General features: G+C 41.7%; 1 protein-coding gene across 3 annotated transcripts in view; it reads right to left on the bottom strand.

Moving 5' to 3' along the window:
* Positions 1 to 24,435, bottom strand: part of LOC124055589 (interleukin-1 receptor accessory protein-like 1) — a 258,111-nt gene that overhangs the window by 19,975 nt on the left and 213,701 nt on the right. For all 3 annotated transcript variants that reach the window (XM_046382514.1, XM_046382513.1, XM_046382515.1), the window contains exon 8: positions 4,938 to 5,070. In XM_046382514.1, the coding sequence (XP_046238470.1) occupies positions 4,938 to 5,070 (133 nt within the window). The remainder of the gene's footprint in view (positions 1 to 4,937; positions 5,071 to 24,435) is intronic.

The raw sequence follows: 24,435 nt of genomic DNA, 5'->3' as shown, positions 1-24,435 counted from the left end.
CTACAGTAAATCCTTAAGTGGAAACTTTGTTTTCTAATCTGAGTAAAGACGAAAAAAAATCCTGACCAGGGTTCACCTGAACCGCAGCAGGGATCAAAGTACCCTCTTGCATGGCTGAGGGGCATAATATTACAACATCATTATTCATTTCAAACATGAGCAAAGATCTCACATTATCCTGAAACCTTTTACTGGATCAAAACACTCTCTTTGAACATGCTACAGCAAGATCATATAGGATTCCATCATCATCTCTAAACACTGCAATCTAACCTCTGCCTGATATTATCTAGTAGGGTCTCTCCCTACAGCCTCAGTGTGACACATGAACTTTTGAATTGCACCATGTTGTCATGCTTTGCTTTATGTCTAAATGCCTCTCTGACTGCTGCTTTATAAAATTCATTTGCTCACGAGTACCCAAAGGTTAGGTTTGAGCTAGATCAGAGCAGATACTCTAAAAAGCTTCAATGTGAAATTGTATACAATTACAGATCATCCAATAGGTATCAGCTTGGAATTAGCATGCTTGTAACATGCTTTGTGATTAGTCACATTGCAATCGTGCTAGTGCTTCCCCATGCTACCCATCACCAGAAAAAAGTTTGAGGACTTAAAGAGGACTTATTGGGTATGGAGGACTGGGAGGATGGCAGAAAACATTGAAGGGCATGAACCAGCACTTCAGCCTGGAAATGCATGAACAAGCCCTTCAAGCACTGGACAAAACTGGTTTAGAGAAGGATTTCTGGACTGCTGTGCTTGACCCTGTTGCTCTGAGACCCTGAGCTGGAAAAAAAAGGATAAATGGAAAACGGGCAGGCTGAGAATTTTATGTGTTGCTCAGAAGAAAAGGTCAGCTGCTGAATGAGAAAGTTGGGCCAGAAAACTACAGTGGCTGATCTCAACACACTGCAACGTAAGAAAACACATGCAAATCGACAAAACACAAGCAAAATAAGAAAACATTTAGGCCTTTGGCAAGATAGGTTCAAATACACAAATGTGCAGCTAAACGTTGCTCATGTATTGTCAAATTGACGAAGATGTTTTCTTTATTTGCTGCATTTTGTCTACTTGTGCTGTGTTTTCGTGAGGTGAAGTGAATTGAGCTCTCATACTTGCTGGAGTTAGCTTACCTTAGGTTAAAGACTGAGAACAGGGAGAGGGGCTACAACTAGTCTGGCACTGCCCAAAGGCAAAAAACAAATCTGCCTGCAAGTAAAATCAATATGTCACATATTACCTTTGGCCAGAACTTTCAGCATTTATGCTAAGCTAAGCAGGTGCAGGCTTTACCTTCTCATGTTTTAAGTCTCTGCAAGAGAAGGAATATTAGACAAAATGTATTCCTTTAACACTGATTGCTGATAACTAACTGTAATAAAACTTACTGTCCGCTCCTGCAAAGTGTCTACTAAATAACAAATGTAAAAACCTCGACTGGTTTATATGATTGTCACTGCAACATCAATGCCAGATTGTAAAATGCAAAGAAGTACTTGGTTTGCAGCACTAATTGGAAGTGGAAGCACTGCTGGCCTCTGTAAGTACCCTGATTTCCTCTTAATATATCTGTAAGAGAATTAATTAGAGTTAGAAAATGAAATTTTACACTTGAAATGCTGCTCAAAAGGGTGCTGCACGCTTGTGCACCAGGGACCGAAGCTTCTTGTGGTTCTAAACCCCAGCAACACAGCCTTTACGTCTGTATTCCACGCTGCGACTTCACCTCTGAGACCTATGAAGTCTTGTTCTGCAGCCACAAAATTTTATATCAGCCCGGAATCTCAGTGGTGAAACATTGTGCCAAAAGCTCCATTTCATGTATTACAGGCAGCCCTTCAGGGAATACTCCTGTGTGATTAATTTCCATTTCAAAGCTAAAAGCTCATGGAATGATGTCAGGGAGTGGGGCTTGAAGTGGTGCATGTTCAAATGGGAACAAAAAAATAAAATAAATAAAAACACATGGAGACAGTATCAGGCCTTGGCACTCAAGAAGAAAAATGTACTTTTGAACGTGCACGTACTGTGGGCACCTACTGTATGCACACAAGCCTCCTCACTTTTGCCCCTGCGCACACACAAACACACACGCACTCTTTCAAAGTAGCTCAGGGTCGTGGTTTTGATCTCTTGGCTTGTTACCTCATTTCACTATCATATGAAAGCAGGGTTTCTAGCTGCATGCAACGCCTTCCTCCGTATTCTTTTCTTATCTTTATAAAAACCACCTACCCAGCGCCACCTGTCACCCCCACCACCCCCCGCCTAAATCCTGTAGGCTTTAATTGGCCTGGTGTCCTTCACAACAGAACGGTGCTGAGAGCCTGACGGAGCGTGCTAGAAGGCTAATAGAGACATCTCGAAATGCCAGGTCACTGACTTGGCCGCTAACTCTCCTCCCAGCCTTGTCAGGCTGCTTACAGTTAACCTTTTCATTAGACGGCATTTGTCCACAACAAGGATTTTCTAGTCATATGTGGGGTCCATCAAAGGAAGTACAGTGGGGGTGGACATGAAAGGGTGTGTGAATGTGCGTGGTGTGTATTTCAGGACAGATGAATGCTGAGTGGCTTTTCGTTGTGAAGCTTCATGTGTTTGCTGCACAAAATCCATCAGCTCAGTTTTTTGCTACAATCTACTTTTTTTCTGTTGAAGAGCTAATTTAGCCAAATTACAAATATTTCTTTAGCCCTAGTGGTGTCTTGTCATGCAGGTATCTGTGAGATTTCACAGATGTCAGAGATTTCTACCTCCTCTGATTAATATGATGGTTACAAAATGTCCCATTAGTTGCTAAAATGACCTATTTTGTTGAGTTCAGTACTCTTGAACAGTCACCTCTTGGCTTGGTTGCATGGTTACACGAGCATGTAGTCTGAACATGCTATGGCACAGAATATGTTGATGTGATGTGTATGACACACAAAAAACTAACATGTTGCAATTTTATTCTGGGCTGGATAATACGCACATCTCACTGAGAACATTTGGAACTACACTGGAGGTAAATGAAGCTCTATTTTACCAGAAATAACGAGAATGTCTCTGAGAACTGTTGTTACCAAAGTCCGGATATCCAGAGTAACCAGGATATTTTTTTTCTTGAAAAAGATGCTGCGATACCACTGCAGTGGAAACAGAAATCTCAGAGACAGACATCTCCGATAAAACCAAAACTATCTGCATGGTCATATACCTGTAAACATGGAACAGTTTCTTGTTCTTAGATTTGATAGCCCACCTCCACATTATTTCCTGAACACCCTGGTGATGACAGCAGTGAAAAAAGATGCATGTTAGAGGATCAAGAATTTCCTCTTCACTGCTAAAGCTCAAGGTAAGATTATTTCTTGCTCACATTTTTGTAACAACATGTGGGAGACGGTGACCACACCACTGCACAAAGACACGAGGCAGCTCAGCTCCTTTATGTTAAGTTTGAAGTAACACCATCCCCACATGGACATCTGTCAAGATATGTTTTAATGCATATCTGATCCAAGTTTGATATCTTCTAATCCTCTTTTCTTTGGGAAGTCTCTCGCTTTTACTGTGCTCCCACTTTATCTATATATCTATATAATGCAGGTCTGCTTACAGCCTCACAGATCTGCTGGGATGTCTGTAGACTAGTACGGGTTGGCTCCTGTGAATTCTATAAATGTTGTAAAGACTGAATGCAACACTAAATGTCGACAAGGTGAGATATGGCAGAGAGTAATGCAATCATTTGGAGGCTACTTAGCATAGGTAAGCAATGTCTGCTGTCGTCTGTTGATTTTAATTTAATCAATAAAAGTATCCTGGAAGAGTTCCACATGTCAATGTTTTAAACTATAACATGACTTTGTCCCTCTCCTCTTCCACCTTTTCCAAATATGACCCAAATGCAGTGCGAGCCAAAACACCCCACTATCCGAAAACATCACCTTGTCATTCAGCCAAATGCTGCATGCAAACTTCTATTAACCTGAATCTGTTTTCAGTACACTCTGGCTTCTCCTTCTCCATGCATCGCTGTTTCAACTGCAGCTGAGAAATCTTAACATGAAGCTATATGTGAAAATGTTTTATTTAAAAGACTGACCGTATGTGATGAAAAGATTTTATGTGTATGCTCGTGATTTTGCTCGTTGGTGAGTTCAGTAAACACAAAGTAAACCTGAAACCTAAAGAGAGCAACATAACTTTGTGTTATTTTCCCCTTCAGACCCAAATGCATCATAACATGAAGCAAGAAGAGCTTCACTTAAAAAAAAAAAAAAAAAAGAGCTTCCTTCCAGCGAATTACATGACACTGTTTGATGGTGAACCACCTTCAGGCAGTATGAGTACCTCAGGGTTTCACCCGATTCTGGATTGAACAGACCTGCTTCCAGTGGTGAGGTTCAGCCAAAAGATGGAGGTCACCCGAATGGAAATGGGGACTAACATGGACATTAAGTTGGAGTTTCCGTCTGCTGTGCTGCTGTGCTATTATTGCCTCCACTCACATGTCAGTACATTGTAATCCCTGATCACTGATGGAGCGATGCTGGAACTCTGCATATTGTACATGATAAGGAATGCATAGCTATCTACATTATTAAACAGCCACATAAAACATTCATGAATATCATTTAAATGATAGCTTGGAAGTGAAAAGTTCCTTTTATTGTTCTGTGCACTGATGTGTGGTCACACAGTTGTGGTAAGTGGGTTTAAAGAGGTGTCAATTCAGCCTCAGGGTCCTTTGCTGCTTAAGAAGCACCTTATGAATTTGTGATAATGTGTTGTTCAAGATCTGTTGTGATGTTACTAGCTTAGAAAATGTGTACCTTTGATAGATTTAATGACTTTCCCGTAATCTCTAAACTTAAATCTTAAGTCTTAAATCCTAAGCGACATTAGGATTTGAACCCAAGATCAGCTGATTTTGAAAGTCTTACTTGATGTCGCTCTCCTGAACCCGCTCCTCATCCAGATCCTCGATGAACTTCTCTCCCTTCATCCAGTAGATAAGTGGACTGACGTCTCCGCTGTATCCAAAGAAGGCTCTGCATGTCAGGTTGACGGGACTTCCTGTGAGAGACAGGAAACAGGAAGGAAGACCCCTGCGTGAACTTGTGCCTGGTGAGGAGAGAGTCAGTGCTTCTGGCTACTTTTTGATTCCCCAATGAATAAATGAATATGCAATCCTATATATACAGTTTTCACAGGCTATTTTGCACTATTTTCCAACACTGTATGGTTAAAATACACATAGAAAAATCTTTTTCACAGCAGTTGGCATGCAGGGTATACTGATAAAAAGTGCCGCAACCTTCTTTTAACAGTGTTTCAAGGGCAACCATGAAACAGTAAGATACCAAATGACGCTACCTACAACAAAGCCATCGTTACTCGACACCTCCGCTTACGTATGCTTTCTGTTATTACACGTACTATCTTTCTAGACTGCAATTTTTATCCTTCAAAACCTCCATAACAGCCTCCTTGATTCCATCAATTGCTAAAACAGTCCCTCTCTCTCTAGAGGTACCATCTTAAACGTCCCAGACCCATTTTTTAACTCTCTAACGGCCTCTTAAACTTTAAAACACTCTCTCGAACCCTCTTTCACTGCAACTTTGCAGCACTACTGTACCTCCATGAAAGCTCCCATAATCTCCAGCAGCCCTGCTTTCTCTTTCAGACTTCGCTTTTAAATATCAATCACTATGTTCTGTGGGAGATACTTTGGAAAACACAAAAGTATGACACAGGTTTTAAAACAATTAATGACTTTTACTTGCTTTTCAGTGTGGTATTAGTACTTTTAAGTCTCTGGGTACTTCCTCCACTACAAGTAGTCTTGTGACAATGAAGTGAAGCTGTTTGCCCTTGTGGGTGCTTTGAATGACAGACTAGGCAGACGCCCTACACATAGTTTTATGAGCTAAATCTAAATGAAAGGGTGTTTATGCATTGCCAGAGGAGGTCAAAGCTGCAGTTCAGTGGCTTGACTGGGCCCTGATTCAATCACAGTAGTTCCACTTCCTGTTCAACTTTATGTTCAATAGCTGCAACAAATTGAAAACAGAATGAGGTGACATGATTAGACTTCATAGTGATGGAGGTTATTTAGCATTTGAGGACAAGCAAGTTCCAAGAAGTGGTTAAGCTACAAACTGTTCTCAGATGAAAGGATAATCTATCAGAACTCAATAGGTCGAGTCTTTTATAGCACAGACAAAACTAAAAAGAAAAAAAGAAAAAGAAAACATCGTCTGCCATTTTGTGATGGGCACTTATTGCACAGTCGGTTTATCACTGTTTTTTGCTGTAAATAGCTGCCTGCTGTAGCTTGAAAACAGCAAAACTGATGAAAGCCATGAGACCGAACCAAAAGTTAAGTTGCAGATTATGGAGCTGTTGATTATCACAGAGCTTTTGAAACGCATGTGTATGGTAGTAATGGCTGAAGTTGAGGCAGTTAAAACAAAAGCAAAGTTCAGTTAGTAAATCCAAGATCGAAGAGGACTGAGAAAATGGAAGGGAAAGACATTTGAGGTCATTTTTTGTACTGGAAGGCAGTGTGATGTTTAGATATGCTTCCTGGGATGATGAGAACTATAAGAAAGGAGTGGGGGGTGGGGGGGGGGGGCACAGAAAACATATCAACAGACAAACCCCCTGCTTTCACATCAGCGGGAGCTCTTCTCTCTGCTCGGCTCATTTTGAACACATCCTATGTGACTGGAGACAGATAAACCTCCTTTTAAACCTGTTTTCTCTCTCTGCCGTGGATTAGAGACTTCTCATTCTTATCACACATGCGCCGCAGCCAACGGCACATCCACGAGTGTGTGGCCTGTGCTGCGACAGGCTCAGCAGGGGGAATAAAAGAGCCATATCATCAAAGCCTGGGAATGACTCTGATCCATAAAAAAGCTGCCGATGATCAAGGGGGCTCCACCAGTTGTGCATCCAAGAAGGCAAAAAGGTGATTCAGCATCTCTTCATTAGCACTCCTTGCTCATTGGCCCTGTAGCGAGGACTCAGAAGTCTGTGAGATGGGAGATAACTGTGGCATATAATTGGGTACTTGCTAGTTCAAAGATAATAGGGATTTTATTTTACCAAGGCCTGCTCTAATTTGGCCCTGTAGTGCAGTCTGGCGAGCTCAGATGATAACGAAAACATTAACAGGAAAAATCTGGTTTGGAGATTCAAAAAAGGCCCCGAGCTGGAGGACGGTTTTGCATTTTGTCTCATGTCTGACACTACATAGACTAACGTTCATTTCCTGGAGGCTTAACCACCACCTAACCATAACAATAAACATTACTTGCCTAATCCTAACCCTCACCTTAACCTAACCCTAACCTCAACATAACCTTAAAGCAAGTCTTCACACTAATATTTAATGATTTACCTTGTGTGAAGACTTGCATTTTGTCCACATAAGCGGGTCCTCACAATGTGATTTTTGTCCCCACAACTACAGGAATAGGCGTCCACATTCACACACATACAGACAGAGTGCTACACTTTCCACTTCCACCAGGGGTCTCTGTGGTGCTACAAAGCAGCAGGGCCGGTGTGCAGGAGGAGCACATAAAACAAAACACACCATTTTGACAGGTGCAGACAACAGTAAAAGGAAACACGGATCCTTTTGTGCACCACCTTTGATGTCAAGAGGCTTCACCCATGGATCCAAACAGCATGTTGTGCTGTAGCATTGACAGCTCCACTGCTGTGCCGACAACAGCCACCGTGTCACTCTGCAAGACTTATTCCAAAGGGCTCTTCATGCATATGGCTGCATGTTGTTCCCTTAACGACGACATGCTAATTTGTGCCGGCTTTACTGTGAGCAGCTAAGCCTGCATGGGCGGAGGTTGTGTGCTCAGGTTTGGAAATGCACCAACAGCCATGCATGGATTTAAGCGCACAGATTCTAATGTTCAAATCCCAACCTCTGGTCTTGGTCAGGGGGGTAAAGTGAGTCTTAATGCGATTGTCTCCTCTCTCTTATCTCCCTCCGCCTCGAGAGCATCCCTCTCAGTGGCAGTGGCTGCAGGACGGAGACGTCAGCAAAGATTCCCCTGGCTGAGCAGACAAACTGGAAGCTATGAAAGCTGGGGACAGAGAGACAGAGATGCTAGAGAGAGCACACATGCATGCATGCATGCATTTCTATGCATGTGACAAAGGTAGCTCTCACTAACATGAGAGAAAGAGGTCATATGTGCATGTCAGTGTGAATGTGACTGAGGGAAAAAAAACACAAGCTAGACAGAGGAATCACACTCATGGTAGAAAACAAACCATTCTTCGTGGAGAATTGAAAGACTTCCCACACAGAGTGAATACAGCATCGTATCGCTCTTGTGCACTGAAGATTACATAGATTACAGATCAGTATATCTGTATGCAATGTGTGCACCAACCATGTCGAGTTAATCTACCAGTGTTTCCCATTCACATCCAAACAATCCAATTCTTGAGTAGGGAAGCCTCTATTTTCTGCATTTAAAAGCCTTGAATAAATTAAGCCCTGCAGCTAGCGGGAATAATACTTTATAGGGAAGAGACTAAGACTAAGCGAGTTTTTTTTGTTTTGTTTTTTTTTTTTAGAAAAGGCATTTGCAATTGTAACAACAATGAGGACACAAATTGATTTGGGTTTTTGGGGCGATGGGAAGCAATGGAGCTGGCAATTAATAACAAATAATGCAGCACAAGAACAGCATTTCTTTGTTTTTTAATTATCATTAATCTAGAAGCGAATTTGTATTCTCTGTAAGACGGCTTTTATACTATACTGACATTTAAGGAGGTCAATGGCTACCTAGAAGTGTAAGAAAAGACAAATAAATGAAAATCTAAAAGACACCCTAAAGGTTCACTCTTGCAGTTGAGAAACACCAATACTGTTAGCTCTGTTCTGGAGCTTTCAATCATATCAAACAGACGAGAAGACTTTTAAGTGCTCAGAAAAATGCACATTTTAATCTACAAATGCATGAAAACTTGGCAAAAACCCTTCTGCAGGGGGAAGATTGTGTGCTTTGATGCTTTAACAAATAGTTGTCAGTAACATTAAGTACGTTTAATATTATTAAATAAAATTAATGTATGAAAATACACAAAACAAAAACATTTATGATCTGAGCAGACATTAAAACTCAATTTCGAACTACAAATCGAGACCAAGGTCACTTCCCAAAACGAAACAGCACGTTCTATAGATTAATTTATTTATGGCCTTCAAAGACATCAGGGCATATCGTTTGGAAGAATGGTGTACATCACTCCATTAAAGTTCCAGAAATGCCAAGCAGTACAGAAGCCATCCTGGAGCCTCACGGTGGCCCAAAACCTTCCTGAATATATAAAAGGTAGAATGTCACAGGTATTTCTGGAATCATAAAAGCTCTTGGCCTTTTTGCTTTGGACAAGGCTGACATCATGTGCTCTTAGAACACAACCAAACCCTCTTTGCAAAATGTCAGAATGAAACTTTAAGCATCACTGGAAAACTCCTCTTTTCTCCCTTCGACTAGCTGGAAAAATATTAATTCTATTGTCTCTAATTAGTCCTTCCTTTAATGCAACAGTCTGGGCTCTGCATAAAAGAAGTTGAAGATTGATCAGTGGGATAGCGAGTAACTGATCTGGACTGAGAAGCAGGCCAGGAATTGAATCAGCAGATAATTTGATTTGTTGATGGTGAAAGGGGGTTTCCCACATTCAGCAGGACATCTGGGCAGCATGACGCGATTCCTCAAAATGTTTTCATAGGCTTTGAAAGACAGCGAGAAATGTCTTTACAAGATACAAGATAGGTTTATTTGTCACACACACAATCATACACGGTACAATGTGCAGTGAAATTCTTTGTGTCCCTGCTACCAAAAAATAGGTAAATAAAAAAATTTAATTTAAAGAAAAAAATAATAAAATTAAAATTAAATTTAAAAAAAGTGAAAATGTGCATTATTTACATGAGTGGTATTTACATCTAGTACATGTAGTGCAGGTGGGTGGGAGTGGGATTGTCCCACTTTATTCCCATTTATGTCCCCATTTATTGTATGCTCCTGCACAACTTCCAGGCAATGAAGGGTTACACAACTGATGGAGCCTTGTAATTGCAGTGGCTGGGTACCCACTTTCATCGGCTTTACCAGATGTGGTGGTTTAATTGTCTTCCCTATTCAACATTCACATTGTTTCGTTCATTACAGCCCAACCTCTCCAGTCACACATTTAAGGCAGCCATTGACTGTGCTGTGTTCAGTATTCATTTAGCTATGCCCCCCTTGCGTATGGTCAATCTCTTGTTATTCATACTTGGCCCTGCACTTCATTATTCCTGGGCAGGTAAACTGCTGCTGCCGTTCCCCTTAATTAAATCAATTAAAACTGATATAAAGAGACACAGTACAATTTAAAAGCTGTATTTCTAAATTTCATAAGCATGTTAGTGATGTTTCTGTGAAATCACATCATGCTGAGCACATGCCATGGCTGAAAATCAAGGCAATTCTGAATAATAGTGGGCTGTGGGAAACAAGCAGGCAGGGGGTTGGGCAAATAGCAAGTCCAATTTGAGCCTCGTGGAACAGAGCATGACATTTGCAAAGATCAACACCCACTCTCTGCACTGATGTTCTCATAATACAGCACAAAAGCAGCCCCTATTATTGCAAAGAATCATTACAAATGTTGAACCTTGTGTTGCTTATAATCTTGTGTGGAGAAGTCACAGTTGAATTCTCCTAATGAAAAGCTAATTAGACATTAATGAAACACTTAAAGGGTACTTCAGAAAACATTAGACAAATGCCACGGTGAATGAAGGAAACAAGGTTATACCGCATTTCGAAGAGCGTCACACGTCGACGGAAAGATGCTATTTTTGCAAATGGTTTTGTGAGGCACTGTAACATCTTAATGTGCTGTACCTGTTGTGGTTTCATTGGTTGTGATTCTGCATCAGTCCTATCTACCATTTCAGAATCATCTGTCAGTCAGTGATCCTCAGGCCTATAAAAATGATTCCTTTCCTGCCTTTTCAAAAGGGTTTGTGACTTACAGAGCTACAGTAGAGATTTTGTTGAAATCCCTGTCTTCTTGTTTAACCTGATACCAACAGGACCTGAATGCTTACTGGACTTGGCACAGGACTACGCTGACAGTGGAGGGACTTCTAGCAGGCTTAGTGGAGAGTGACGAAGCCATGTAGAGAATCCCTTAGTGGCACCATGTAGTTTAGCTACTGATGGAGGACCAGAGAGCTGGGGAAAATGTGGCAGGGAGGGAAGCAAAAGTGATACATACACAATGAGAGAAAGAAAGTGACTGATGGCACTAAATTGCAGGCTCCTTGAAGCCTTGCTGGGTCACCTTTGAAGCGTGCCCACACCCCCAACAGTCCCATATCCTAGCTGAAGCTCCCTGTGGTTAGATGCTCAGCTTGGGTCCACTTTAGCAATCCTTTGAGTGAATTCTTTTCTTAACTATTGTCCAGGAGTTCTGAAGTATTCTCTACCTCCAAACTGCACAAGCCTTAAAGTACTTTCCTCTTGTGTGCTAAATGACTGCAACCTAAATCTACTCCTGTAATGTGGGAAGTGGTCTGCTCAAAAAAATCCTCCATCCAGTCTTGCTATGTACACTTGAATTTCACTTGGTCATGACGAAATCATTTGACTCACGGCAGCTGCATGGCTGACTCTTAAGAGCTGGCGAAACTATCAAATGCTATTTCTAGCTCCTGTCTGGCTCAAGTGTGACAAATTATACCAGTGTAGGATTGTGTTACTCAGAATAACACATGATAAAAATGTTTTGATGATAAACCTAAAAATTCCACATTTCACATGCTTCATATTAGTTATCCTTATGCTGGGGTCAGACTACACAATGCTATTCTGGAAGTGACCTGATCCATTGCCATCAAGAACGACGATGAGAGTTTATCCTCTGGCTTGTATGGAGTGATACTGGGTTTAGGAAGTGTTATGAGGTCTCGATGAAAAGACTATCATTTAGTTCTTTCCTTTTGGGGTATTTTATGCCTTTACAAGCTTGTAAAGATCGATCATTCTTGTTCTTCTTCTTGTTGTTGCTGATTTTAGAAAAAGAAGCCCAGTCGAGTAGCAAATAATTCTTCGACATGCAATGAGCATGTCTTGCCATTAGCTTGTTTATATCTAAACAGCCTGATGTAATAATCCTCTGAAATATAAAATGTGAAATATGACTGTAAGATTTCCAGGTGGCACAGACCATTAAAAAAAAAAAAAAATGCACCACAGCAAAAGTACAAGAAAACGGGTTGGGAGGGGGGGCGGGCTTGTTCATTTACCATATATACCTCTGGCTATCAAGCATCGATTGGATGTACCTTATTGCAGCAGAGTGACCCTTGTCTCCTAAGCCATCAGTGAAAAGAATTTAGTCCCTAAATGGTCGAGTGGAGCAAACTCACCAGCCAAGATCAAGACGGCTTACTGTGCTCACTGAATGAGAGACAGGATGAGATGGAGAGAGAGGGAAAGTGTTGTGAGTGGAGAGTAAGAGAGTGCTGCCATATCCATACCGGCTCCTTGGGAGTCCGTGTAATGAAAACAGGACACAGCAGAGTGGTCGGGACTGTGGGTGTGTTGGATATGTGGAGTGCGTGTGAGCCGAACGAACAAGGGAGTCAGAAAACTTAACTGAGGCAGCGGCGTGAAGTGAATGAGTTGAGCAGGTTTGAAAAAGCAGGAGGAAAAGCTGCTGTAACTTATCACCTCAAATCTAGCTGTAGAGGGGGCAGGGAAAGAGAGACAGAGAGAGAGAGGGAGAGAGAGGGAGAGGGAGTCAGTGATAGTGGGTTTGGAAATCATTGCATCACATTTCTCCAGGGGGAGGCAGGAAAAGTGGAGAGCCGGGTTTACATGGTGTGACTGTGGCACTCCAGTGATAGGGATGCATGTACCAGATGTTCTCTTGAAAATACATGTGGAGATGAGACGCCCATGCTGCATCACATTTTTCTTGAAATTATATCGCCTGTTCCAGTTGTGTGAAACTCTGGCTTGAAGTCTTTCAAGGCTTTCAAGTCATAATTTCCAACAGAAATGCTGGCAATTTATAAATGGTTTCCTATTTAAAATGTAAACTGTTACTTTCAAGTGCAGATGTTGCGTCTACTTCATTTCTCTTTTCATTGTTCGTTCTTCTACTTTTCTCCAGTCATCCTAGTCATTTCCGCCTCACCTTTCTTATCGTTTCTCGCATGCCTTGCAGCATGATTTGGGAGAGCTTTGTGCATAAACAAGTTTCTATAATGAGTGCCGAATCAGGATGGGGACAAACAACAGGACGACTGTGTGACAGAGGTGCCGGGAGGGACAAGAGACTCTGCAGGAAGGACGCTGAGGGAAAGGTTAAAGCTCTGCTGAGAGAAGGCATCATCTACACAGCGTCCTGCTGCTTCCTCCCTGTCCGTCATGTTCCCGCAAAACGCAGTGTGAGATCGCTGGCTTTGAGTGTGTGTGTCTGAGAAAGTGTGTGGCGTTCTGGTGGTGAAGTGATTTGTATGTTTCTGTCCTTCCAGTTTGCAAGAACATACGGACGTAAATAAATTCATATTCACATGTTCAAAAAGGGCATTTTGGGCCATTTGGGTACTGTCACGCCCCAACTTGGGCAACAATTGATAACATGTATTTGATAAACATGGTGTGATGAGAAAAGGTTTACAAACCCTCCATGTATCCATCTGGATAAATTACCATAAGATTGACACATGTCTCTGGGGACATCAAAATGTCACCATGATAAGAAATATCTGCCATGAAAGAAGGAGACAAGAATTCCCTTCGGAGGAGCTGACATGATTGCATGAATGGTGCATTTGCAAAATAAAAGATTTTAATGTTGTAAGGTCAGGGAGGTCATCGGGCCGTGATTGCTGAATGTCAGATCGCCATCGGAATAAAATCAGAGTCTTGAGAATGGCTACCTAGAGCAAATAACCTTTGAGGCATACTCTCCAATGACCTGATATATGGGGAAATCACATTTAACGCCAGTTAGAGCAAATAAACCCTCAGAGTCTATAGCTTACTCTCTGATTATTTCGACATACATCTCAGCTTGGCCTGTGGATAATCAAATTGATTTGCTCGTTCCCACCCATGACTCCTTGCTGCAGTATATTTTCCTTATTAAGTACTCTGGTGGTCCAACCATACAAGGTTCGTGCTGCAAGGAGTGGACTACAGACACCTAGTAAAATAAGGCAATTACAATTTTTAGAATATAACACAACTCTAATTTCTTCTAATCATGTTTCATAACACATTATGTGCGGAAATGTGGTTTAGTTTTCACTGAGGGAAGTAGTGTTGCGCTGAGCCTGCTGTGGCTCCGTTTAATTTGAAGTTCGGCGTTATCAGGGCAAGTATCTTTCTAATCCAAGGCGGGTTCCTCTCTGATCCTCTGCGCCAGACTGAGAATACACAAGCCAGACTGCTGGAGCCGTGAATCTGTGGTGTCCTGATGTCTGTGAAGTTTGCATTCACCAAGCCGTCGCGTTATTATCCCCGCTCTTCTCTTCTAAAGGTGACATTTTTCTAACTGCTCAATCCTCAACACGCAGCACAGCAGTTTGGGACCTATTCAGCTTTATAGTCTCGGTTTATAGTACGTGTGAGTTGAATTTAGAATCCAGATAAGAAATAGCATGTCTTGGAACTGCTGGGCACTAACCCCCCCCTCCCCTTGCCATTTATTTAATTAAAAACAATACAATAAATTACAAGCAATGCTATCAAGAGGTGGGAGGAAGGGAGAAGAGGAAGTAACTGGTTGGAAGGTAAATTATGACCTTATGTTGGATAACATTGTAAAGGGGGATACCATGGTGAGTGCATAAATTTAAGAATTCAAGTCCCGATCCGCCAATCATGCACAGTCCCCATGTATCCATATTTCATTGTATATTTCATGCTGTAAATCCCACAAAATGCAAAAAGTTGCAAATATAATGAATAAGAGAAAGATTTCTTAATGCATATTCTGATACAGTGGAATAACACACAGCCACTGATGTATACTGACCTTTCACTGATAGTATTATGACATATGAGAGCCAGAAGAAAAAGCACAGAACAATGATATAGATGCAAATGTGGACCACCCCCGTAGTGCCAGTGCCAGAAACTTCCTTTTAGACAAGTTTTAACCAGCAACACATACATGTGATTCATACTCATCACCAAAAATCCTTTATCGCTGTTTGCAGACACCGCATTTCAACACCGAAACAGACTGACAAACATCTGTTATAATCTGTAAACCAGCAGGCACATTAGGAGCTTTTGGGCTTATTCGTTTCATCCACTGTTAGACTAGTAGCTCCTCTACTGTACAGACTTAAGCAGCGCTCCCAAATCCACTGTGTGATTGGTGCTCAGCGATAATCCACAAAATATCTCAAGTATTGAATCATGATTTCCAATAAAATCTGAAATAATGTATCAGATGCTCTGTTCAAGCCCCCATAATCAGTTTAGACAAGGCTTTGACAGCAGACTGAAACGAGGGAAAATGTTTGTGAAGTTTCTGCCACTGTGAATCAAGGCAACAGGCGGTGTAGAATTTAAGAGGTACTGTACACATCATACACACAGTCAACAACTGTGTCCGGTATAATCCTGTTTGAGACACTACGAATACTTCACAGAAAACCTGCATTACAAGTTTGAAAGACATGTGCCTCTAATGATCATAATCATAATTGTATTATGGGAATTGTTGCCTTCAGCACTGTTTGAGCTTGATCCATAATGGGGAATAAAAGTCATGATGTTTTGGACTCAACGAAGTCTGAACTTTCCTGTAAAGTATGTCATATTCTTCTTACAAGGGTTAAAAACCAGACTTAGAGGTTACTAATCCAGTACCTCAGTATGTGAATATCTTTGTACATATTTTTCTTATAAAGGATATGCCAGAGCTGCTAAATGCATGAGCATTAAATAAAAAAGTTTTTTCCAGAAGTAAACAAACCTAATAATCCAACTTTTGCTACTCGATGACACGTTTAGCTCGACGCTAAGAATTACAGAAAAGCGAGGATGGATGAGGATCTGTGAATAAGTCGAGTCAGCGCTCATGATTACTATGATAAAAGTGTGAGTGTGTGTGTGGACTCGGAATGCTGAATCCGTAGCACAATGAGAATGATGGAGTGTTTACATGATTCTATTAGTCTGTTATTTGTCTATCCTGACTGCCATCGTTGTGTGTGCGTGTGTGTGCGTGTGTGTTTGTGTGTGTATGAGTGTGTAGCACAGGGGGGTGGGGGTTGTACATGAGCAGCATACTGATGAGTTCCCAGCATGCTCTGATCAAATTACACTGCCTACTCTTCTTCTTTCCCTTCGCTTGTCGTTCAGTCAATCTCGCTTGTTGCCCATCCTTTACCATGTTTCTCTCTCTGCGGGTAAACAGATGCTTCTGACTGGCTGCTGCCACAGTATTTGAATTTTTTTTCCTGATTTCCTGAAATTCCTGATGACCTGAGAGCCTTGTCTTGTCTACAGGATGGCTATCAGATGCACTTTGTGTATGTTCCTCTATCAAACCTAAAGCTTAAAAATACACCACATGCGTGTACTTTATACTCGCATTAGCCAGAAAATTCTATGGACCTTCATCTCCAGGTCATTTTATACTTTCATCACGGTCACCTCTGCACCGAAACATACAGGAACTGGGCCTACCAAGCAACCAACCGATATTGCCGTCCTTGGAGCCAGTATGGCTGATAAAAAAGACTTTGCAAGAGGCACTGAGTTAAAGCACAAGATCGATCGAGATATAGCGAGTGAAACCATCTGAGTGAGAGAAGAAAGAGAATCCATAAAACACAGATTAGGCTTCCTAAACCGGTCTATAAAAGAACCTTTAATATCAGTTGCTGTGCATGAACACTGACCTGCCGAGTTTCTCCACGCACTACAAGCTGAGATACCGAGATCCTGCTTGGCACCTGTGGGCAAGGACTGACGAGGTGCTGTTCTGAATGCCGATTGGCTCAGCGCAGGGCTGGATGCCAGGTCTAGGTCAAACACTTTCAGAGGTGAAGCGCAGCAGGGCTGGTTGACCCAGAGGTTGAGGGAGTGGAGTGGAGACCGAGATGAGGTGGAGTCAGAGTGCAGGAGGAAAATAAGTGGGTACAGCTGCTGTAGTGGCTGTACTGTGGGAATTTGTAGAAATGGAGCGGGGTGCATAGGGATCACGAGTCTTGAGGGATTGATGACTTCAAAGGGCTTCAGCTAATGATTATTTGTTGAACAATATGGTGTGTGTCAAAAAGTTATGCCCGTCTCCAAGTCCTGAGGTGATGTCCTCAAGTTGCTTTGTTTTTGTCTTCAGAACCAAAAGATACTCAGTTTACAGTGCGACGGAACAAGGAGCAAAGCTCATCTGTGAAGCTGGAAGAATGCCAATGTCTCGCAGCCTTGCTTCATAACTGACTGAACAATCAGCTGTCAAAATTGCTGTTATTTTAATATTAAAATAACATTATTATTAATTATATTAATCTGTTACCAATTGATTAAATGATTGATTCACAAACATTTTAGCACTGATTGCATGTTAATGAGTATTAAAATTTATAAAAGCACCCCAATGCTTATCATGTAGACATCTTTTAAAATTATTAAAAAATTATAACAATGATGATTATAACAACAAAACTGCCAATGGCCTCTAAGTTACAATACTGCTGCTGGACTGTGAGCTCACAATGCTGCTTGCTTATAAACTGCCTATGAAGAGAAGAGGCACTGTTGGAGACGTCACAGTGACAATGTGCAAGCATCGAAATCAAAAGGCTAAACTAGGGTGCGACGCTGCCGGTTGGGGGTTAATCTGAGGCTGGGTAGCGAGGCAGTAATGCCACAGCTCATGGGGAATTACTGGGGAGATTTGGAGGAAATCTGCTGGCAGCAATTTCCCTGTCACTTTTATTAGCCTAGATGTGCAATTTGCTTCTGGCTGCTTTAATCTGACAGTCTATGTCTTGCTTGTGTTTTCTTTCATGCCCCTCCCCTGTGCTCCTACATTGGTACATGGTGATTCAAGTTCAGAGATGCATCGGGAGAAAAAAAAATGTGTCACTGTACGTTTGTTATGTAATACAATAGTATACTGTACTGTCCCCCCATAGGGCAGTTCCTCATATGCTTGGCCTTTTTGAAATAGTTCAAAGGGCAGACACTGGGGTTAAGTTTCTTGCTTAAAGGCGAATTCTGACCACACCATGACCTCTCTGTTTGTTTCTCAGCTACCCTGCTGCCACACCATATAGCCTGTGTGTTGTGTGTGTGGTGCCAAGCTACATATCTGTACCAACCCATGCCCCCTTAGGATGCACACATCAAAGCATCCCCCAGCAACATTCTATACATGCACCTAAGCACATATTGTGTGTCTTCCTGTCGCACTCACACACAGCCCAGGCCCACAGGCGCTCTGCTGTTTGGTTTGTAAAGGATAAAGAGGTGAGCGATGCTGAATAAGAAGAGAGGTGCACTGAGAACCTATCTCTCAGAGCTAATTGTAAAACATCATGCTCAAAATGGAGGTTAAAAAAAAAAGCAGCAGATTGGCAGCAGGGTAACCAGGTGTGAATGTCTCTGAAATAATATTCAGGACGTGCTGATTTGCTTCAACATTACTTGGTAGGAAAGTCAATAGTTTCATAAAGTGAAGCATGCTGGAGTTTAATTAGTAAGTATTGTATCTTGCTGAGCCCTTGAAATGAAGTTTGTTTCATTCAAAGCAAATCACTGAGTGCAGTGAATGATTAGCCACGTGCAAAGATGTGAACACACAGTGTGCACAGTACACATGCAGCGTATCTGTTCCGATTGCTGCTTCCAATGCTGTTCTCATCTCATTAGAAAAGGAGATAAACAGCAGCAAGATTTCATTTTTTACGACAACAAGAAAAACAACAACCCTGAATTTGTATTCTTATTACAAAGTGAAGCTACACTGTGATGGACGACTCTGAGGAAGCCAAAGACACTCAACAGAACTGCAGGAATATTGTGCAGGAGTCGTGCCAAGATAAGTGGGAGTGAAGGTGGGAGGAAGAGGAGCGGCAGCTTATAGCATCGCTGTGTTTCAATCAACAGCGGCTTTAGTTGGAGTCGGTATGAGTGAGTGCAGATGAACAGTAAAGACTAAGCATATGATAGTTCTAGGTGGATCATGTATTTGTATTCTCTTTTCACAAACATTCAAATACTAAAAAGTCTTTGCTGACTTCATATGTAACTCTTAAGGTGTAGAGTTATATTTGGGATGAAAAATAAAAATAAAAAACGCTGACAGCTCACAATAAAATGAGGCATATGAAAATGAGTAGTGTGTCACGTTCTACCCAACTAGTCATGACGTCACATTCAGTCAGGTTGTAGGTGAAGCTCTGACAATGATGGTGGAGGATCCTGTCATTACTTTTGGAGTATGCAGAAGCAACAGTGTGCAAGTCTGTGTGTGGCTCTGCGATAAAGTGAGACTGTGGGCCAAAAGCATAAGTGGCCTCCAGCGACGAGTCCACAGCAACACCATTCAGGCCTCGGTCCAGCAGCTCTGGACCGACTTCACAAGGACCCCTCCGACATGTCAAACCATGCGCATTTGTGTGGCTGCAATCACATTTCCTGCCCAAGTCCGAGCCTTTAGGTTTCTCTGCTACACTGTAGGGTGCTGCTTGGTGCAACCACACATCTTTGGCACCCAACTAAACATTCAACAATCAAGTTGTCTAAATTAGAGGGAACCAATTAAGGAGGCAATGGGTGGTAAACACAATCAAAGGCAACACATCTGCAATCTAGAGCAATCTTTAAGACTTCATTCTTGAAAGCCTTGCAGTGTTTATTTTTTGTGACAGTAACAGACAAAATCACACTGTGCATGAAGGAAGTACCCAACCAGATTTGAACAAACAGCAATAGCTGAGAGGATGTTTCCTGCTGCGATGAGTCTCTTGTATCGCGTAGATTTTACAACCTGCGTTTATGAAATCTGCTGTGAATATATACGAAGAGGCAAGCTGGATTACAGCACAGCAAACTATGCACATATGTGTGCATGATTCACATGTTTTGTATGCACTGCATCTTCTCTCTGTGGACAACTGAAAAATCATATTTTAGTGTTCAGGAGATATGAAGTTCTCAGGTATGTATTATTTTGAGAGACATTTGCAACAGAAATTACTGACTGATGCAGGAAAACAATACTTCTAATGGCCAAGGGATCTAATTGTTGAAAATGTAATGTGTAATGTAATACCATTTTGTATTTACATAAATGAAAGTTTTTTCACCTGCTTTCTCATGCAGATCCGGTTATTCACTCTCCCCTGTGGATGCTATTTTTATATTCAGAGGTAAAGCCCCTGAGGGATCTCGCACAGGAAACTGCATGTCTGACTTTCTTTGGTCAAAGTCTTAGAACGAAAAAAAAAAAAAAAGACAATTACAGAAAGGTGCCATACCTTGAGGGACGGAACTAATGAAGCGGGTAATGAATGAACCTGCTTCCGAAAACATCAGCTAGCACAGCTGGAGCATAATAGACTGCAAAAACAAATGAGTTACTTATGAGGAAGGTGAGTCTGGTTTCATTTCCAGGGTGGCAAATGCCACCGTTTTGGCACGTCCCTTCCAGTCAACAAAAGGTACCCGTGTGTGTTTGCACACACTGGGCCAAGAGGGGTGGGTGGAAATCAGGGGACTTTCACAAAAGAGATCAAGTTCAGAGTGAAACCAAGCATCACCTATCTTTTCCTACACCTAACAAAGTCGTTTTTGTGCCGAAAATTAACCAAAGTTCTGTTTCATGTGACAGGAAGGCTTTGTGTCCACTAAAGGACACGTCGTCCATCTGGGGTGAGAGGCATATCTGATGAACTGGGATGAGAACGTGTTGGGTAGGTAGTGTCTCGTGAACTGATGGTGCTGACGTAAATATCGGAAACTATTTATGTCCTACTAATTATGAAAGAAGACAAAAAGCTCTTTAACAAACAGAGAGTTCTTTTTGTGTACAAATGGAAAATGAATCATTTTGTGAGTCATACTCTTAGAAATAATGGTGTGAATGAAAGCTGCACTGCTCATTCATTCAGTCATGATCCTTCTGAGCTGGGTTGGATGTGGGTCCAGGATTTGGGGGATGGGGGGCAATTTAGGTTACAGAAAAAATAAATTCAATTCAAGGGAATAAATAAAAGATAATAAAAATAATGCAGAATGTACTTAAAATTTCAGCAGCTTACAGCTTTCAGAGCAGTCAAAATCAAAGCAGCAGCCAACATATCCTGGCTTTTATTCCGAAGAAAGGGTCAAGGTTCAAAAAAAAAGGATCCTATACTTCCCACAATGCAACTTGTTAGCTTTAGTTCGACCACAATTGGATGATAAATGCCCACGTCCTTCAGACTCCATGGCCTTGTTTGTTGAGACTCGCAGTCAAATTCGTCTTCTCAAAGCCCAAGCCAGATAACCCTGGTGACATCGCCAGGGTTATTTTCTCTGACTTAACAAACCTTCTCCAGAGCCACAAAAGATTATACAACAGTTTTCCTCCCAAGATGACTAATGCTTTACTTACAGGAATACAAACAACATATGTATCTGAATGCATCACTTGTTTCCCTCTCCTAACAGCCGTCAGAATCGAGTCTGAAGTTCCCATAAGAAACAAGGAGAAAAAACTAGGCTGATTTATGGTGTGGCAGGTGGCCTCTCTACCAGCCCAGTCCCGTTGTCCTCTGGTATCCCGCTGGCCCCTTTGTGGTCAGATATGGCTCACCCGTCTGCTCCACTCATGGCCCCTGTTACGCCCCATCAAGCCAGAGTGCCACAGCTAGGAGCTGGGACCTCTAGCACCCTGGCCTGAAGGATGTGTGTGTGTGTATGTGTATAGCTGTGGACCTTGAGGGCGTTTCCGCCTCCATCAACACAGCCCCCGCTGAGGGTGACACCTGCGGATAACAGTTTAATAGCTGAGTAATGTCTCTGGCCTCCTCCCCAGCTGTGCCGGCGCTGCTTGGTGGGGCACAAGACAATTGGAAAGCCTTTCTCTCTTTGGTGTATACATGCAGACATGTCCATACACCGTATTACACTGTATATATATATATATACATATATACATATGTATTTTGCATACATATGCACACACTGGTGTGATAAAACAGTCAGGAGGTGGTGAAACGTGAGCAGAAGTGCCAGCAGCTGGACAATGAATGAGTTTATACATCACATGTCTTCATACTCCACCTGCTCCCAAAGCTAATGCTTTTCCTTTCATTACAGGTATGTGTGTCTTATTCCACATTATTCCACTGCATTCCAAAGCTGTGTAAGCTCCACAGACCACACAGCTTTATTGTGGCAGCGAACATCCTTTTTTTTGTCACAAGACGATAGGACTACCAGAAAAATGCTCCTGCACTGAATATTGATTCTGCAATCTGATGAAGTGTTTCTATTCATAGAGCCCTCTGATTATCCACCCAATGTGATTATCAAATAGCCCGAGTCAACTGCACGCAAATTCAACAGATGCTGGAGAGGATAAATATTTAACAGCATGAAATTGAAGATTTTCAGTGGTATACTGGCTACAGAGGCATGCGAAGGCTGAGCAGCAGCAGGTTTGTTCATTCTTCAGTTCCAGTTTGTGTGCATGGCTGCATTCAGATGAAACCTAAGTCATAAAATAGCATTTCATAACACATACTTAATCTTTGAAAAACAAAGCTTAAATTGCCCTTTCTGTCACCTTATGAAAAATTAGAACTGTTACCTGGCAGTCCTAAACTCAAATGATATCTGAAAAACCAGTGGCTCCATGGAGAAATGGGAAAGATGTTACAGAGAACCTGCTAGGAGGCTGAATGTAAAGAGAAACTACACCATTATGAAGTCTATAAAAACACTCTGAGTAGCTGTAACAAGGACCTCTCCTTTTTGAGTCAGTTTTACATCTCCAAGATGATGAATGATTATAATAAGCATGTTCAGGTCCTATTCTCTGCAACAGAGAAAATGAATCAAAATAAATTTCAGGCTGATAAAATCTCTCACATCACAGCCATAATATTCTATTTGATTGATCCAATCTCTCCCTTTATCTAAGAAAATAAATACTGTGTGTAATTTTCCTAATTAACTCTTGAGGTGATGATGCATCTGCCACTTGTCTTCTAACTGTTCTGTACTACTTCTGTGTGAAGGTGTAGGTGCACCTTCACCTTCATACTGTAATGAAGGTGTTGGTGCACTGCTTGACACTGGATGTCCCAACACTTTTGACACCTAAACAAAGACCGAGAGCTTCTAGGACTGTACTTTAAAGGCCCCTGTTAAAGTCAGCAGGTCAAAAATCTTATGTAATTTCATCAGTCCTTAACTCGCAAAATCATAGCACTTAGTGGTACATTTGCCGCAGCTGCTTGTTCGAGTTGGACTGTGAGAGATATGTTAGATTAATGTCCCTCTCATTTGACTTTCCAAAAAGTAGGCAAGGAAGCTTCAGGACAAATGACTCCTGTGATATAAGATGTGAACTGTGCATTCGAAACTTAGAGGAATTGAAGGAACAATGAAAGTAGAACAATGCATAATCAGTCACTAACTGGCTATAAGAAGCTTTTCAGCTCATCAGGCAGAGTCTCATGGCCGTACTTAGAACAAAATCTGAATCTTGTACAGGTGTACAGATTTAACTGCTGCAGTCCTACTGTCTCGAACAATGAGTGTGATGATGCATGCAAGACTTTCTTTTTCTCTGCTCTGCCGTATGCTGTGTGGGCCAAAGTCTGTTCTCACACTGAACCCATTTTGTGCAGTTCAAATTAACACACACACACACACACACACACACACACACACTTCACACACTTTTTCCCCCCTGGCAGCACATCTATAAAATCAGCACGGTTTCCAAGTGTGTTCCCTCCCAGTTCACCAGTTCAGTGTCTGACCAACTGTGAAAAATGTTCACAATCTGCATTTCTGTTCCTGAGTTATGGTGTTGAATAATGTAGGGAAAACGTTATGATGTCACAAAGTTGACCTTTGACCTATTGGATTTAAAATGTCATTACTTCATCATTTTATTCTACTGGACATTTGTGTGACATTTTGTCATAGTGTATGTATTATTGGGTTATGGCTAAAGCATATTGCTGTTTTGTGAAGTCAGAGTGACCTTTGAATATCTACTTGGACCTCTTGGTCCAAGTAGATATTTGTGTTAAACTGACAGAAATTTCCCAAACTTGTGAATGCCTGATATGTCTCATACCGCTTACTAACACAATCCCTAATCAACTTTGATGATGGAAGGATAGCAAAA

The sequence above is a fragment of the Scatophagus argus genome, chromosome 24 (assembly GCF_020382885.2).
Source record: "Scatophagus argus isolate fScaArg1 chromosome 24, fScaArg1.pri, whole genome shotgun sequence".
In the NCBI taxonomy this organism is placed as follows: domain Eukaryota; kingdom Metazoa; phylum Chordata; class Actinopteri; family Scatophagidae; genus Scatophagus; species Scatophagus argus.
The sequence above is the reverse complement of the archived record's forward strand: the minus strand, read 5'-3'. Positions and strand labels throughout refer to the sequence as shown.